This window comes from Bos indicus, chromosome X, assembly GCF_029378745.1.
Source record: "Bos indicus isolate NIAB-ARS_2022 breed Sahiwal x Tharparkar chromosome X, NIAB-ARS_B.indTharparkar_mat_pri_1.0, whole genome shotgun sequence".
NCBI classification, from domain to species: Eukaryota; Metazoa; Chordata; class Mammalia; order Artiodactyla; family Bovidae; genus Bos; species Bos indicus.
In genome coordinates this window covers 126,986,737-127,005,941 of record NC_091789.1, presented here as the reverse complement: position 1 = coordinate 127,005,941, position 19,205 = coordinate 126,986,737, and the positions used below count along the sequence as shown (strand labels likewise).

Here is a 19,205-nt window from a genome sequence, read left to right as displayed (position 1 = left end):
TTTCCTTTTCTCCAAATGTTTTAACTTCTAAGTTTGTTTTTGTTCAGAATATTAATTGGGTAATGATATTGCTGTTACATTTATTGCTGTTTTAAGAGTTTTAAAGGTACAGTTTCGGTAGATGTAAAAGAGATTCACAAACCATCTTTATTGTCTCCATGATCTGGAAGTAGGTAACAGGGCACGGAAGGAGAGATTTTCAGGGTAATGCAAAAGACGACCACAGAAAATACTGACAAACAGAAAGAAGTGGAGGAAAATGTCTTTAAGTTGTTGTTTACCTTATTTCTTTTAAACTTTCTATTAGTAAAAATAAAAAAAAAACTTTGACTTATTTAGCTAATTTAAGAATATTTGTTTCTTTTGTCCTAATTCACTGCATATTCTCTGCTATCTTCACAGATTAAAAATAAACTCAGATGGGTAGGTGGTATTTCAGGGATTTATAAAAATCATAACTTGCAGTTATTACAGACCTATACTTATTAAAGACTATGCCACTGCTTTATATGTAGTACATGCATTCCAGCATTCATGCAGGATAGGATTTACCCTAACCCTATGCTACTGGAAGTTAAGGTAAGAAACCTGAGCTATGACTGAGGACCACTGACTCCAGAAGAGTGGAGCCCTATAATGTTCTGCTCCTCAGAAGACCCCAATAGCTTTGCACACATCTGGCTCATCCTGTCTTCCAATCCAGAACTTCCAAGAAATTAATGCCTTGGTTCTGAGGAACACAGCCTCAGATGAGTGGAGGGTGCAGTCTGAGTCCAGTCAGGAGTTAGGATGACATCCCTGAACGAAGGGCTAGAGGACTACTTAGCCCGGAACAGAGGAGACTTTGAAGACCCAGCCCTGATGTCAGCCATACATGGTCCAGGACAAAGCTTTCTGGCTGAAGTGCCCCTTTCCACTGGGAGTGGTGTCAGGGAGGTGAGAGACTTGGTCTACTGGGAGAAGCCTCACTCAGTACAGAATAGAAAACTAGTGACTCCAAATGAGGATATAGGGACTGCACCTAGAACACAGCCCTACCACTCGACACCTCCCATTGGCAAATTTGGGAATGCCAGCATGATGCACCCCACACATTTAGACCATCTCAGGAGGTGAGGAACTTGGGCTCAGGGGCCAGCCTCTGGAGGAATTCCAGTTCAGGCCAAGAGTCAAGCAGAGGACCATGAGGACTAAGGGACCCACTCACATTATAAAAGTGGGGACACCATAGAATCCCTCCCCTAGTGTCAGCCATGAGTGACCCACAGGCAGGCATGCCCACGAGGGAGCCTTCACATCCTCTGAGGTGGTCTCAGGGAATTCAAGGCTGTAGCATGAGAAGACAGGCCTCCCTAGGCCATTGGAAATCAGTGTGAGGACCTGGAGAGAGGACCGAGGGGAACCCCAACCCAAAGGAGAAAGGGACACACAGCCCCAGCACCGTTTCAAGTCTAGGAGCCCCAGGCAGAGGTAGCCAGATGTGTCACCCACTTGCTTCCAGCTTGGGAGGACTCCGGTCGATATGGGGAAGAGGCACAGACCCTGAGAGAGACAGTACTCTCGAGGTCACTGTCCCCAGGGCAAGGGAGGCCAGAGCATCCTACCCTCTGCTGTTAGTTCTCAGAAGCCCCTCAAAACACCTGTGGGTAAACATGGCCTACTCGGACTTCTACACCTGGGGACTGAGGGTGCTATGGGCTTACGTATAGGGTTGGCTGACATGGCATAGGGGAAATTTCCGGGTGGTCTAGTCATTAGGGAGAGGACCAGAGGATGCAGGGGAACATGAAAACCATAACCATGGGGCAACTACAGTTTGTCCCTGCTGTCAGTACTGGCAGACACTTGGATAGATGTCAGGCTGAATGGAGGCAACTGCCAGTCCCACTTAGGGTGACAGAAAAGTGAGGACAGTAATAGTGAAGACAGGGAGGATATATAGGTCTTCCCAGGAGTCAAACAAGGAGCCTGAGCGAGAACTGGTGGAGCCAGCCAGCAGTTCAGTTCAATTGCTCAGTTGTGCCTCTCTCTTTGCGACCCCATGGACTGCAGCATGCCAGGCTTCCCTGTCCATCACCTACTCACTCCTGGACCTTCTCAAACTCACATCCATTTAATCAGTAATGCCATCCAAACATCGCATTCTCTGTTGGCCCCATCTCGTCCTGCCTTCTATATTTCCCACCATCAGGGTCTTTTCCACTGAGTCAGTTCTTCGCATCAGGTGGCCAAAGTATTGGAGTTTCAGCTTCAGCTATTTAGGACTGATTTCCTTTAGGATTGACTGGTTTGATCTCCTTGCAGTTCAAGGACTCACAAGAGACTTGTTCAACACCACAGTTCAAAAGCATCAATTCTTCAGCTTTCATCTTACTTTATAGTCCAACTTATGACTACTGAAAAAACCATAGCTTTGAGTAGCCAGACCTTTGTTGGCAAGGAAATGTCTCTGCTTTCTCACATGCTGTCTAGGTTAGTCATGGCATTTCTTCCAGGGAACAAGTGTCTTTTAAAATTTGATGGCTGTAGTCACCATCTACAGTGATTTTGGAGCCCCCCAAAAAAGTCTGTCACTGTTTCCATTATTTCCCCATCTATTTTCCATGAAGTGATCTGACCTGGTGCCATCCATGATATTACTTTTTTAAATGTTGAGTTTTAAGCCAACCTTTTCACTCTCCTCTTTCACTTTTATCAAGAGGCTCTTTAGTTCTTCTTCATTTTCTTCCATAAGGGTAGTGTCATATGTGTGTCTAATGTTATTGATATTTCACCCAGAAATCTTGATTCCAACTAGTGCTTCATCCAGCCTACAATTTTGCATGATGTATGATGCATAGAAGCTAAATAAGCAGGGGGACAAATAAGTACGGCTTTGACGTACTCATTTCCCTATTTGGAACAAGTCTGTTGTTCCATGTCCAGTTCTAACTGTTGCTTCTTAACCTGCATATGGTTTCTCAGGAGGCAGGTAAGGTGGTCTGGTATTCCCATCTCTTTAAGAATTTTCCACAGTTCATTGTGATCCACACTGTCAAAGGCTTTGTCATAGTCAATAAAGCAGAAGCAGATGTTTTTCACAAACTCTCGTGCTTCTCTATGATCCACTAAAATTTGGCAATTTGATCTCTGATTCCTCTGCGTTTTCTCAATTCACCTGGAACATGTGGAATTTCATGGTTCCCATAGTGTTGAAGCCTGGCTTGGAAAATTTTGAGCATTAATTTACTAGCGTGTGAGATGAGTGCAATTGTGTGGTAGTTTGAGCATTCTTTGACACTGCTTCTCTTTGGGACTGGAATAAAACCTTGCCTTTTCCAGTCCTGTGGCCACGGCTGAGTTTTCCAAATTTGCTGACATCATATTGAGTGTGCACTTTCACAGCATCATCTTTTGAAATAGTTCAACTGGAATTCCATCACCTCCACTAGCTTTATCCATAGTGATGCTTCCTAAGGCCCACTTGACTTCACATTCCAGGATGTTTGGCTCTAGGTGAGTGATCACATCATCATGATTATCTGGGTAATGAAGATCTTTTTTTGTATAGTTCTTTTAAAGTTTTCTTGCCACCACTGCTTAACATCTTCTGCTTCTCTTAGGTCCATTCCATTTCTTCCTTTATTGTGCCATCTTTGCATGAAATATTCTCCTGGTATCTCTAATTTTCTTGAAGAGATCTCTAGTCATTCCCATTCTGTTGTGTTCCTCTATTTCTTTACACTGATCACTGAGGAAGCCTTTCTTATCTCTGCTTGCTATTCTTTGGAAGTCTGCATTCAAATGGGTATATCTTTCCTTTTCTCCTTTGCCTTTCACTTCTCTTCTTTTCTCAGATATTTTAAAGGCATCCTCAGACAGCCGTTTTGCCTTTTTGCATTTCTTTTTCTTGGCGATGATCTTGATCAATGCCTCCTGTACAATGTCATGAACCTCTGTCCATAGTAGTTCAGGCACTCTGTCTATCAGATATAATCCCTTGAAACTATTTGTCACTTTCACTGTATAATCATAATAGATTTGATTTAGGTCATAGCTGAATGGTCTAGTGGTTTTCCCTGGTTCCTTCAATTTAGGTCTGAATTTTGCAATAAGGAGTTCATGATCTGAGCCACAGTCAGCTCCTGGTCTTATTTTTGCTGACTGTATACAGCTTCTCCATCTTTGACTACCAAGAATATAATCAATCTGATTTCCGTATTGACCATCTGGTAATGTCCATGTGTACAGCCTTCTCTTGTGTTCTTGGAAGGTTTTTGCTCTGAGAATACTAGTGTCTTCTCTTGGCAAAAGTCTGTTAGCCTGTGCCCTACTTCAGTTTGGTAATCCAATGCCAAATTTGCCTGTTACACCAGGTATCTCTTGACTTCCTACTTTTGCATTCCAGTCCCCTGTGATGAAAAAGACATCTTTTTTGGGTGTTAGTTCTAGAAGGTCTTGTAGGTCTTCAGAGAACTGTTTAACATCAGCTTCTTAAGCATTAATGGTTGGGGCATGGACCTGGATTACTGTGAATTGAATGGTTTTCCTTGAAAACGAATGGAGATCATTCTGTAATTTTTGAGATTGGACCCAAGTACTGCATTTCGGACTCTTGTTGACTATGATGGCTACTCCATTTCTTCTAAAAGATTCTTGCCCACAGTAGTAGGCATAATGGTCATCTGAATTAAATGCACCCATTCCAGACCATTTTAGTTCACTGATTCCAAAAATGTCAGTGTTCACTCTTGCCATCTCCTGTTTCAGTTCAGTTCAGTCGCTCAGTCGTTTCTGACTCTTTGCAACCCCATGAATTGCAACATGCCAGGCTTCCCTGTCCATCACCAACTCCCGGAGTTCACGCAGACTCATGTCCATCTAGTCAGTGATTCCATCCAGCCATCTCATCCTCTGTTGTCCCCTTCTCCTCCTGCCCCCAATCCCTCCCAGCATCAGAGTCTTTTCCAATGAGTCTACTCTTTGCGTGAGGTGGCCAAAGTACTGGATTTTCAGCTTTAGCATCATTCCTTCCAAAGAAATTCCACAGCTGATCTCCTTCAGAATGGACTGGTTGGATCTCCTTGCAGTCCAAGGGACTCTCAAGAGTCTTCTCCAACACCACAGTTCAAAAAAGCATCAATTCTTCGGCGCTCAGCCTTCTTCACAGTCCAACTCTCATATCCATACATGACCAAAGGAAAAACCATAGCCTTGACCAGATGGACCTTTGTTCGCAAAGTAATGTCTCTGCTTTTGAATATGCTATCTAGGTTGGTCATAACTTTCCTTCGAAGGAGTAAGCGTCTTTTAATTTCATGGCTGCAATCACCATCTGCAGTGATTTTGGAGCCCCCCAAAATCTCCTGTTTGACCACTTCCAATTTACTCTGAAACCAATTTAGCAATGGTAAATTTACCAATTTACCCTACTTAAAAGAAAGTAGGGGAAAGCACTAGACCATTCAGGTATCACCTAAATCAAATCCCTTACAATTATACAGTGGAAGTGAGAAATAGACTTAAGGGATTGGATCTAATAGACAGGGTGCCTCAAGAACTATGGACAGACGTTCATGACATTGTACAAGAGAGAGGGAGCAAGACCATCCCCAAGAAAAAGAAATGCAAAAAAGAAAAATGGCTGTCTGAGAAGACCTTACACTTAGCTGTGAAAAGAAGAGAAGTGAAAAGCAAAGGAGAAAAGGAAACATAAATCCATTTGAATGCAGAGTTCCAAAGAATAACAAGGAGAGATAAGCAATCTTTCCTCAGTGATGGATGCAAAGAAATAGAAAACAACAGAATGAGAAAGACTAGAGATCTCTTCAAGAAAATTAGAGATACCAAGGAAATATTTCATGCAAAGAAGGGCACAATGAAGGACAGAAATGGTATGGACCTAACAGAAGCAGAAGATACCAAGAATAGGTGGCAAAAATACACAGAAGAACTATACCAAAAAAATCTAAATGACCCAGATAATCATGATGTTATCACTCACCTAGAGCCAAACATACTGGAATGCAAAGCGGGCCTTAGGAAGAATCACTATGACCAAAGCTGCTGCTGCTGCTGCTAAGTCACTTCAGTCGTGTCCTACTCTGCGACCTCATAGACGGCAGCCCACCAGGCTCCCCCCTCCCTGGGATTCTCCAGGCAAGAACAGTGGAGCGGATTGCCATTTCCTTCTCCAATGCATGGAAGTGAAAAGTGAAAGTGAAGTCGCTCAGTGGTGACCGACTCTTCGAGACCCCGTGAACTGCAGCCTACCAGGCTCCTCCGTCCATGGGATTTTCCAGGCAAGAGTACTGGAGTGGGGTGCCATTGCCTTCTCCGCTACTGTGCTACTATAAGTGAAAAAAAAGTTGGACTACCTACATTTACTTCAGAGAAAGCAGTACTCAGAACAAGAAAGTCAGGAGCAAAGATTGGAATTACTTAATGATTAAGTGGTCAATTCTCAAAGAAATTACAGCAACCCATAATGTGTATGGACCAAAAAAAAAAAAAAAAAAAACTACCCTAAAATACACAAGGCAAAGATTGATGATGCAGAAATACTATTATACCAGGAGATGCAAACATATGTCCTTTAGGAATTGACGGACTTAGTAGGCAGGAAATCAGTAAGGTGTAGCTGAACTGAAAAGCACCAATAATTAATAATAATTAGATCTAAATAATAATAATAATAATTGGATCTAAATGACGCTTATAGAATATTTAACAACAGCAGAAAACACACTGTTTTCAAATTCACATGGAACATACATCAAAGTAGATCACATGCTATGCTGTAAAACTCACATCATCAAACTTGAAAGAACAGAAATCATACAAAGAATGTTATCACACTGTGATGGAAAGAAACTAGATACTGACAATAAAAAGCAGTAAAATTGACAGTACTTGGAGATTAAACAATATATTTCTAAATAACACTCGGGTCAAAGAGAAAATCTAATGAGAAATTTTAAAATATTTTCAACTAAATGAAAACAAAATTACAATTTATCAGAAGCTGTGGCATATAGCAAAATCTGTAGATATATATATACAGCATTGAACACCTGTATAAGAAACCTTAAAATTCATAATCAATATTCTTAGTAAACTTGTGAAAAAAAGAAAGAAGCAAATGAAAAAGAAATAAAGGAGCAATCTACAGCACTGGAAAAAGGAAGACAATAGACAAAAACAACAAAACCAGAAGCTGTTTCTCTGGAACAAGAAAGGATGAAATTCTCAGCAGAGAATAATCAAATTTCATCTTGCTTAGATGAAATTTCTAATCAAGAAAACCGAGAACACACAAATTAAATTGCAAATTGTGGAAATGAAAGAAGGGCCATGACTACTGATATCACGGACATTAAAAGGATAATAAATGAATATTATAAACAACTCTATGCCTACAAATATAAAGATTAAATTGAGAAATTGCTGGAGGATGTAATTTATCAAAATTTTGCAAGTAAAACTGAGAAATTGATAAGGTCTGCATCTATTATATAAATTTAATCTGTAAGTAATAAGCTTCTAATTAAGACAGCGACAGGCCCAGATGATTCCACTGATGAAATCTAACAAAAATTTAAGGAAGAAGTGATAACAATTCTTTAAAATGTCTTCCAGAAACAAGAAACAAAGGGCACCCTTCCTCATTCCTTCCATGAGACCAGAATTACATTTTAATTTCAAAACCAGAAAAAGAAATTAAGAGAAAAAAAAATTCACACCAAGATACTATTATGAGAATGAAAAGCTAAGTTGCAAACTGTGAAGAAAGAATTGTAAGACATGTATCTGATAATAAACATGTAGCAAAAATACACAATGAACGCTTAAAACTCAACAATAAGAAAATAATGAAGTTAATTTAAAAATGCTTAAAACTGTTGAATAGACATCTCACCGAAGAATATAAACAGATGGTAAATAGCATATGAAAAGATGATCTATTTCCCATGTCTTCAGGGAATTTCAGATCAAAACAACAACGAGATACCTATTAATAGGGCTAACACAAAAACAAACACCTCTCGATACTAAATGCTGGCAAGGATGTGGACAAATAGGAACTCTAACTCATTGCTGCACTGGGATGAGCCAGAGGGATGGTAAGGGAAGGGAGGTGGGAGGGGGGTTCAGGATAAGGAACATGTGTACACCCATGGCGGATTCATGTTGATGTATGGCAAAATCAATACAATATTGTAAAGTAATTAGCCTCCAATTAAAATAAACACATGTAAATTAAAAAAATAGACAATGCAGTGATACAAATAATTTGGAAACTGGCAATTTCTTTTAAACTAAACATAGTCCTATCATATGATCTAGCAAATGAACGCTAAGGTATTTACTCAAAAGAGCCAAAAACTTATGCACATGCAAAAACCTTCAAACAAATGTTAATAGCAGACAAATTCATAGCTGCCAAAAACTGAAATGACCAAAGATGACCTTCAGTAGATGAGTGCATAAACAAACTATGGTAAGCTACATGGAATGCTATTCAGTCCTGGCAGAAAACATTTCAAACCATAAAAAGATAAACAGACAATTCAATGTATATTGATTAGCTGAAGGAGCCAGTATAAAAAGCCTACACACTGTATGCTGCCATCAATACTATATTCTGGAAAATGCAAACCTTTAGAAAGAGTAAAAAGTTCAGTAGTTGTCAGCGCTTCCAAGTGAGGTTTTGAGGGATGCACAGGTGGAGCATGGGAGATCCATGGGGGATTCAAACTCCTCTGCATGACACCGTGTTGGCGGAGTACAAAATACACATTTGTCGAACACTAAAGAACTGTAAAACACATAAAGTAAAATACATTGTAAACAATGGACAATAGTTAATAATAACGTATTGATATTAGTAGATCCATTGTGACAAATGAACTCGTATCCATTGAACCAATACAAGATGTTAATAACAGAGGATACCAAGTGGAGGAAGAGTGGCTGGATGGGAACTGTCTATACTATCTGCTGACCTTTTTCTAATCCTCAATCTGTTCTTTTAAAAAAGAAATACAGAGGGTCAGCAAACACATGAAAAGATGCACAACACTGCCCATCATGAGAGAAATGCAAATCAAAATTACACTAAGGTGTCATCTCATAATGGTCAGAATGGCCATCATCAAAAATTGTACAAGCAGTAAATGCTACAGAGAGCTTAGAGAAAACGGAACTCTCTTCCACTGTTGGTGGAAATGGAAATTGATATAGCCATGATGCAGAACAGTAGGGAGATTCCTTTAAAACCTAGGATTAAAGCTATCATATAACCCAGCAATAGAAATACTGTGCATATACACTGAGAAAGGAATAACTGTAAAGACACCTGTATCCAAAGTTCATTGCAGCACTATTTACAATAGCCAGGACATGGAAACAACCTAGATTTCAACTGAGATGAATGGATAAAGAAGTTATGATAGACATATACAAAGGAATGCTGCTGATGCTGCTAAGTCGCTTCAGTCCTGTCCAACTCTGTGTGACCCCATAGACGGCAGCCCACCAGGCTCCCCCATCTTTGGGATCCTTCAGGAAAGAACACTGGAGTGGGCTTCCATTTTCTTCTCCCATGCATGAAAGTGAAAAGGGAAAGTGAAGTCGCTCAGTCGTGTCCGACTCTTAATGACCTCATCGACCAGAGCCTACCAGGCTCCTCCGTCCATGGGATTTTCCAGGCAAGTGTACTGGAGTGGGTTACCATTGCCTCTCCATACAGTGAAATATTAGCAATAAAAAGGAATGAATTTAAGTCACTTGTAGTGAGGTGGATGCACTTAGAGCCTGTAAACAGAGTGAAGTAACTCAAAAACAGAAAAAGAGTGCATATTAATGCATACACATGGAAAATATAAAATGGTACTTATAAACCTATTTGAAGGGAAGAAATAGTGACACAGATGTAGAGAATGGTCATGTGGACACAGCAAGGGAAGGACAGGGTGGAATGAATTGTGAGTGGCACTGACAAAAATACTGTACCAAGTGTACAATAGAGAGCGAGTGGGAAACTGCTATATAATACAGGGAGCTCAGCCTGGTGCTATGTGACAAAATAGAGGGGTGAGGTGTGGGGCTGGGAGGGAGTCTCATGAGGCAGGAGGAATATGTACTTATAGCTGATTCATTCGGTTGCATAGCAGAAAATAACAAAACATTATAAAGCAACTATCTGTCAATTAAAACAAGTTTTTAAGTCTACTAATTTAAAAACTAGAAAAAAATATGGATAAGAACACAGAGCCAGTACAGAGTTATATGCACCAAAGCAAAATTAATAAAATCAGCAATAGTAAGAAGCAAAATATTACACTAAGTATTTGATCCTTGAACTAAAATTCTTAGAAACAGGCACAGAATATATTGACACATATAACGAACTTCAGAAATCTGGCATAAAAAAGATCAACACAGCAAAATCAAGAGACTGGTCTGGAAGAATCAACAGTTACTTGGATCATGTAATAGAAAATACACCATAAACAAAAGCAACCATATAAAAAACGTACCTACAAAGAAACCTTAGAAAAATGTATCCAGTCTACCTGGAGGAAACAAGAATTTCCTGAGACACTTCGGCAAAGAAGTCTCAAACAGTATCTTAGGTATATACACGAGGAGGACATACTGTAATACTGTCAATTTTCCTGAAATCCTTTACAGATTTAGTACCAAACTGGGAGTAGTTGAGACCACAATCACACATGGGCTGCTGTTTTCTGTACTCAGAACAAACCATGGAAAACTAATACAAGGAATAAAGACAACTACTAACAAAAGCAAGAACACAAAACTAAATAATCCCTGAGGAACAATAAGTCTCCATTGAACTTGACCCTGTGAGTACCCAGGTCGGGGAGTACTCTGAGGCTGACACAGGTGTGCAGGCCACAAAGGAAACAGACAACAGGATTAGCTGGAAAAGGCTTTAAACTGGAGCAGTTGATTCTTCCACTGGGCCGTGGGACCATGAACCTCTACTGCTTCACAGAAGGAACCTGAGGCAGCATCTCAGAGCCCCATGCCAGGATCATGGGGCACCAAAGTTTGGGATGGACATGGCAGTATGGCCCAAGGGTCATGAAAACATCAGCACAAACTTTGTTAGTGGATGAAACTGGCCCTTGTAAATAATCAGCTTAAGAGACTGTCACAAATGGACTAAAAGAGAAAAGCTTGTATCACAGTAATTGTACAAAAGGACAGAAATTCATCTCAGAACTTTCAAGCAATGCCCCTGCAGTCGACTAAGAGCCCACAGTGAGAACTGGCAGGCTAAGGAGCCCCTTCACTTTCTCTGCTGGGATTGTGTGGGGCATGGTTGGGGACAGGGGTGGTTTTATACCAGAAAGGGAAGGGTTTCCAGGCTCTGCCTGCAGTCAATATAAAGATCCTGAGTGAGATGTGAGGGGTTCCACACCACAGAAGTTATTCTCCCATCCTTCCCTCTCACTTATCTTACCTGCAGCAGCCATTTCCAGGAAGCCTTAGGCAAAAGCCTCCAAATGAGATGCGGGTGCACTTCTCACCAGGAGTCTGGGGATGTGACATCTTCCAGGTGAGGTCTTGCCCTTAGGACAGCAGATGGGACATAATGCACCATTAAGGTCAGAGGAAGACAGGGACAGAGAACAGAGAGCATCGCTCAGCACACAAGAAGGAGCCCCAGAGTGCCCTCACTGTCTGTCTCAGCAGCTCCAGAAAGGCTGTCAGGCTCGGGCTCCCAAATTCTTCCTGCTTGGTTTACTGAGAGAAGTGAGAGGCAAGGAGTGAGGCCAGTTGACTGAGATCAGTAGGGACGTCCCAGGAGCCACTGAGTCGAAGGGACCACATCCCCCCTCTTGCCTGAAACTCCCTCAGAACCCCGCCCACCCAGGCCCCGCCCCTGCTGACTTCCTGGAGCCCAGATGGGCATGATAAGAAGTGACGGCCCCCTATCCACACTGGGGTGCGATGCCATCTTTGAGAGGGCTGCTATCTTTGAGAGCTGCTGTGGTTGTGACCAGAGGGAGGAGTCCGAGGTCTCACCAGGGGTCCAAGTTGGAGGTGACATGAGTTACAAGTGCACTGGTTAGTTACAAAGATATGCCCTGGCACTCCCAACACCTTTTCCATCTGAATAGAGGGGACTTCCCAGCCCCCAAGCAACCCTGCACCTGCTCTATGCCTGGACGCTCAGACCAGGATCTTAGGTCCAATGTCCATCTGTTATGCACGTCGGTTCTCGGGACATAACCTGGGTCGAGGGGTGGTGGATCTGGGTGTGGGGTTGCTGGACCCTGGCTCTGTTCAGTAGAGGGAAGTCCGGGATCCTGTGAAGTGAAGGAAGGACCTGTGGGGGGACTGAGTGTCTCCACACCTTAGATTGGCGGCCACCCCTAACCCCTTACCCAGGGTGACTTGGCCAGAATGCAACCAGTCAGCATCTGGGCAGTTCTAAAGGCTGAAGGCTCCCTGACTGCGATCACTGACACGGGATGCTCAGGGAAGAGGGGACCTCGTTCAGAAGGGCTGGCAACTGGTCAGCAGAGGGAGGATGTCAGGGCTCGGGGGGATTCAGGGTAATGACCATCCTCCGCACCACACGGCCGACTCAGGACCCTCCCCTGTGGCCAGCACTTCCTCCCAGCCAAACACGGGGACAGGGGTGGTGGTCTGTCAGGGGAGGCTGCAGCTTGGTTGTGAAGGGACAGCTTTGAGACAGCAGAAGGGCGGGTCCCCGCCTCCTTCACTGGGGGCCTGAACATTCCCTCCTCTCATCATCTGGGGTGACAGGGAAGGTGGCAGCGTCAACTTCAAAGCAAGAGAGGGAACAGGGTGGGTGAGTTTGGGGGCGGCGGAGATATGAGGGAGTCTTGCCCCAGTTGTCATCATGACTCTGAAATGTGAATCAAAGGACCTGCCTCCCCTGCCAGCTCCCACAGGCCTCCCTCTTAACACCAAGGCAGGGTTGTCTGGCTGCACCCCAGTGATCACTCTCACTTCCTACTCAGTGGTCTCAAGGGAGGGGCTCACCAGGAGAACACAAGACTTGTGGGTCCTAGAGCACTGGCCTCAAGGACTGCTCAGAGGCGGATTTGGTTCAAGCCAGGGAGGAATCTCCTCACTGAAGTTGCTCACAACATCTGCTTGTTCTTCCTCTAGGTGCCCTCCTTGCCTGCCCCCCTGCCCGAATGCGCCTGTGATCCATAACCTGTGTCACCATGCCTCGAATGCACAAAAACAAGTACCATGCCAGTGTGAAATGTCACCAGGTCAGGGGGACACTCAGTGTCCCCAAGAGGCCCAGTCCAGTGCTGCTGCAGCCCCCAAAGAGGAGTGCCCCTCCTCCCCCTCGTCTGTCCCTCAGGGTTCTCCCCCAGCTCCCCTGCTACTGGAAATCACCAGGAGCTTCAGGGAGCTATGGCCTGTAGCTCTCCTGATGCAGGGCCTTCCTGTGCAGGATCTGATGAAGGTGCCCAGGGCCCAGAGGAGGAAAGTGCAGGTGCCTCCCAGGCAGCCCCTGCCACTCAGAGCCCTCGCATAGATCTTCTGACCAGGAAGGCCAGCATGCTGGTGGACTTCCTCCTGGAGAAGTACACCAAGAAGGAGCCCATCTCGCAGCACGCCCTGCTGAAGGTCGTTGGCAGCAAGTATAGGCAGCACATCCCTGAGATCCTCAGGAGAGCCTCTAAGCACATGGAGCTGGTATTTGGCCTGGAGCTGACGGAAGTCAACCATAGCAGAAACATCTACGCCCTCATCAACAAGCTGAACCTCGGGGGCGATGAAGGTCTGAGTGATGAGGGGAGTCTGCCCAAATCGGGTTTTCTCATGGTGCTCCTGGGCATTATCTTCATGAAGGGTAACCGGGCCACCAGGGAGGAGGTCTGGGAATTCCTCAGTGTGTTGGGGGTCTATACTGGGAGGAGGCACTGGATCTTTGGGGAGCCCAGAAGGCTTATCACCAAACATCTGGTGCAGAAAAAGTACCTGAGGTACTGACAGGTACCCAATGTCAATCTTCCACACTACGAGTTCCTGTGGGGCCCGAGAGCTTGTTTGAAACTAATAAGATGAAGGTGTTGGAAGTGCTGGTGAAGATCCAAGATATCGTCCAGACTTCCTTCCCAGACCTCTATGATGAGGGTCTGAGAGATCAGGCGGAGAGAGCAGGGCTGAGAGTTGTGGCCAGGGCTCCAACAATGGCTGAAGCCAGTGCCCCTTCCAGGGCCAAGTCCTACAGCTCCTCCCACATCTAGGGAGGGAGGCCCAGACACTTTCTTCCCTTTTGTTTTGGAACAGAGCTGTCAAGATCCTAAACAGTAGAGAGTACTAGGGTGGAGGGAACAAAACTGGTATGTTCTTTACTGTTTTATGTAGTAAAGGAGTTTAAGTGCAACTCATTTTTAAAAATATATGTCATTTTTCCTTTATCCATAGGAGAAATATCTAGTGAAAGTTGATTAAATTAGATTAAGGAGATGAGGGAGGAGTTCAGTATTTTCAAATGTTAATTACTTTTCATAAGTTTTCTTGTGCTTCAGAATACAAATGGATTAATTATATAAATCACATTGTTTGCTGTTTTAAAGTTTTGAAAGCCACAGGTTGGGTATATGTAAAACACACTGAACATATTGAATATGTTGTTCACCATCTAAACAAGGTAAGATGACACTGGAACAGAATTTTCTCAAAGGGTAGTCAAGCTCCTAGATAGTGCAGGTTAGTAGGGGTCGAGAAAACCAAGTTTAGATCTCTATTTTCTTCCTGATTTAAACTAGTAACTTCTGCATATTATCTATTTCATTTTTATCGAATATTTTTACTTCTACAAGATTCCATTTCTTTAGAATACTGATTTGGTAATGATATTCCAGTTTTATTTATTGCTGTTTTAGGATTTTCAAGTTACAGTTTTGGTAGATGTAAAAGAAACCTGACATGCCTCTTGAGAAATTTGTATGCAGGTCAGGAAGCAAGCGTTAGAACTGGACATGGAACAACAGACTGGATCCAAATAGGAAAAGGAGTACGTCAAGGCTCTATATTGTCACCCTGCTTATTTACCTATTAACTTATATGCAGAGTACATCATGAGAAACGCTGGGCTGGAAGAAGCACAAGCTGGAATCAAGATTGCCGGGAGAAATATCAATAACCTCAGATATGCAGATGACACCACCCTGATGGCAGAAAGTGAAGAGGAACTAAAAAGCCTCTTGCTGAAGGTGAAAGAGGAGAGTGAATAAGTTGACTTAAAACTGAACATTCAGAAAACGAAGATCATGGCATCTGGTCCCATCACTTCATGGGAAATAGATGGGGAAACAGTGGAAACAGTGTCAGACTTTATTTTTCTGGGCTCCAAAATCACTGCAGATGGTGACTAGCAGCCATGAAATTAAAAGACACTTACTCTTTGGAAGAAAAGTTATGACCAACCTAGACAGCATATTGAAAAGCAGAGACATTACTTTGCCAACAAAGGTCCATCTAGTCAAGGGTTTGGTTTTTCCACTGGTCATGTATGGATGTGAGAGTTGGACTGTGAAGAAAGCTGAGCGCTGAAGAACTGATGCTTTTGAACTGTGGTGTTGGAGAAGACTCTTGAGAGTCCCTAGGACTGCATGGAGATCCAACCAGTCCATTCTGAAGGAGATCAGCCCTGGGATTTCTTTGGAAGGACTGATGCTAAAGCTGAAACTCCAGTACTTTGGCCACCTCATGCGAAGAGTTGACTCATTGGAAAAGACTCTGATGCTGGGAAGGATTGGGGGCAGGAATATAAAGGGACGACAGAGGATGAGATGGCTGGATCGAATCACTGAATCAATCGATGTGAGTCTCAGTGAACTCCGGGAGTTGGTGATGGACAGGGAGGCCTGGTGTGCTTCCATTCATGGAGTCTCAAAGAGTGGTACACAACTGAGCGACTGAACTGAACTGAAAAGAAATTGATGAACCATCTGTATTGTCTTTATGATCTGGAAGTAGGTAATATGTCGCTAAAAGAGAGATTTTCTTGGTAATGTGAAATGTGACCACAGAAAGTATTGAGAAACCAAAGCAATTAAGCAAATATAAAGGAAAAAGCTGTTAATTTGTAGCCTGCCTTATTTCCTCTAACCATTTTTTTGTTGTTTAAAAAAATATATATATTTTGCCTTAATTTGGCTCATTTAAGAGTATTTATATCTTTTGTCCCAGTGCACTGCATAGTCTGTGCTATCCACTGGATAAAAATAACCTCAGATAGGAAGGGGGTATTTTGGATGTTCATAATAATCATAGCTTCTGTTAAATTAAAGACGAGTGTTTCTTAATAAGTATGACTCTGCTTTATATGTAGTACATGCATTCCAGCATTCATGCAGGATAGGATTTAGCAGACTCCATTTATAGATGGATAACTTGCAATTGTCTCAAGTTCACAAGACTGATAAAGTGACCTTCATCAGACAAGTCCCCTGATGTGCACTAGTCCAGAGTCCTTCCCTTTCTTTGCAAGAGCAAGCACTGAGGAAATCTCTTTTCACCGTGACATATTTGGTACCATAATTAGGATTGTTGCCACAGTGAACTGCAGTTGTCTTGCCCAAAATGCTGGCTGGAGACCCCTGACTTTTGCTCTATCTCTCCCATGAAAATTTGCTTGCTGTCACTCTCTGCTTTGTTCTTTTTCCATGACCCACAGGGCAAGATCTGGGTCAGCCCACTGTGTCATGGCTCCCCTCAATTAAGAGCTGCAAGGAGTACCCCCAGGCTGTGCATACCCAAAGAACACTTGGGTGGCAGCTGACACTGTCTTAGGCCTGGAAGACACAGAATTTCCAATGGTGAAGGTGTCCACTGAGGCCAAGACTTTTCTCCTCTCAGCCTTTGTCATTTCCTCTATGGCTCTACCCATTTTGAGGTGAGAAGTTTAACCGAGAAGACTGCATGATGTTCAAATTAAGACTGGACAGATAATCATGGACTTGACTGGGTGAGTTTCTTCTCTGTAAGTCCTCGAGCCCAATTCCCTCCCACACATTCTTAATCCCAGTGTGGTTCCGGGACCAGAACTGCATCAGGGGCCAAAACTGGGGGAGTCAGCATCCTTCTCTAGATTTTTGGCATAACTCACCACACCCCAACCTTACACTGTGGGCGATCACCTCCCTTCTGGGGTTCTCAAGCAGACTTTACCTATAAAAAGGGCAATGTGTCCTGGAACTGCAAGCTGAGCTTAGGAACAGAGAACTGCAAAAACTATTGGCATGAACAACTCTGTCCAAACATTTACATTAAGAACCTTGACTGACCTCTAGCATGGTTTCTAGCAGCAACCTAAGGCCACGTTCTAGGACAATTCAGCTACCCCTGAGTTCCTGTTTAGAAAATTTCAAGGCTGCCAAAGGAATCAGTTCCAGCCAACATCTGGCATAAGCCCCTCATCTTCCTTTATTGAGAGTGTCTATTTAAAACAAAGATCAAAAAAAAAGAAAAAGAAAAAACCCTCATGATTACAAGAAAAGTGTGACGGAAATAAACTAGAAATTGATAACAAAAAGTCAGCAGGAAAATTAAAGATAATTTGCAGACTAAACAATAAACATCTAAATAACACATGGGCCAAAGATAAAACCTAATGAGAAATTTTAAAATATTTTTACAAAATGAAAACAAAATTACAACTTATCAGAAGGTGTGTGATAACAGCAAAATCAGTAAAGAGGTATACACAGTATTGAGTGTCTATAACAAAAAAACCTACAATTAATAACTTAAGCTTCTATACTAGTAAACCTGTGAAAGAAAAGAAAAAGCAGAGGAAGAATAAATCAAAGCGGAAACCAATGACACTGAAAAAAGGAAGGCAATGCAGAAAAAAACAAAACCCAAAGAAGTTTCTTTAAAGATACAAAATAAAAAGAACATAAAATTCTCCCCAGGCTAAAGAAGAACAAAGAGAAAAAACACAAATTACATTACTAATAGTAGAAATGAAGGAGGGGCCATTACTACTGATTCCATAGTCATTAAAAGGATAATGAGTGAATATTATAAACAACTCTGTGCCTACAAAAAGGAAGGTTCCATTGAGAAATTGCTTGAAGGTATAACTTAGCACCACTTTCACAAAGAAAAATAGATACTCTGAATTGGTCTGTATCTATTAAAGAGAATTAATCTATAACTAATAACCTTCCAATAAAGACACTAACAGACCCAGATGTTTCCACTGATGAATTCTAACAAAAATTTAAGGAAGAAATGATAACAATTCTCTACAGTCTCTCCCAGAAAATAGAAGCAAAAGGAACACCTCCTAATTCCTTTTCTGTGAGGTGAGTATTACACTCGAATATCAAAATCAGATGAAATTAAGAGAAAAAAATTGAACACAAATGCCTCTCATGAACATAGAAGCCAAATCCCCAACAAAATATAAGAAAAGAAACCTAACAATTCATAGAAGGAATTACATACTATAGCTAAGTAGGATGCATTTTAGATGTGCAACATTTGAAAATCAGTAATCACAAATCATAATAACAATATTCTAAGGAAGATAATCACAAGATGAGATCAACAGATGAAGGAAAAAAAATCATCTGATAAAATCCAACACCCATTCATCATAAAAATTCTCAGCAAACTAGATACAGACAGGCATTTCCTCAGCTTCATATACAACATCTGAAAATACAGGTAAAACATCATACTTTATAGTGAGAAGACAGATGCTGTCACACTAAGGTGAGGAAGAAGGCGAGGATATCCCTTCTCACCATGCCTATTCAACACTGTAGTGAAAGTCCTAGCCAATGCAGTGAGATAAGAGAAGGAAGCAAAAGATACAGATATTTGGAAGGGAAAAATGGAATTATAATCATCAACAATAAGAAAACTCCTGGCATTAGTAAGCCAGGACTATATGTTAATAAGGTTAATATATTATCAATATATAACTACTATATAATTAATATATTAATAAGGTTAATACATAATAGTCAATTCTTTTCCAATAAAGAGATGGAAATTGCAAATAAAAACCTAACACCATTCACATTAGCACCAAAATATATTAGAAATAATTCTTCAAAAATATGTATAAGATTTACATGAGTAAAACTCATAAACTGCACTGAAAAAACTTAAAGAAGATCTATATACACAGACACGCCATGTTCATAGATAGGGAGATGCTGTATTGTTGAGATGTC

General features: G+C 42.0%; 1 protein-coding gene across 1 annotated transcript; it reads left to right on the top strand.

The window, feature by feature from the left end:
- The first annotated feature begins 13,413 nt into the window (after positions 1-13,413).
- On the top strand, positions 13,414-13,995 carry LOC139181604 (melanoma-associated antigen B17-like). The gene has a single exon (XM_070785095.1). The coding sequence runs from the start codon at positions 13,414-13,416 to the stop codon at positions 13,993-13,995; it is 582 nt and encodes a 193-aa protein (XP_070641196.1).
- The last annotated feature ends 5,210 nt before the right edge of the window (positions 13,996-19,205 follow it).

Coding starts and splice junctions, on each gene's coding strand:
- LOC139181604 (XM_070785095.1), top strand. CDS start 13,414: ATGGCCTGTAGCTCTCCTGATGCAGGGCCTTCCTGTGCAGGATCTGAT.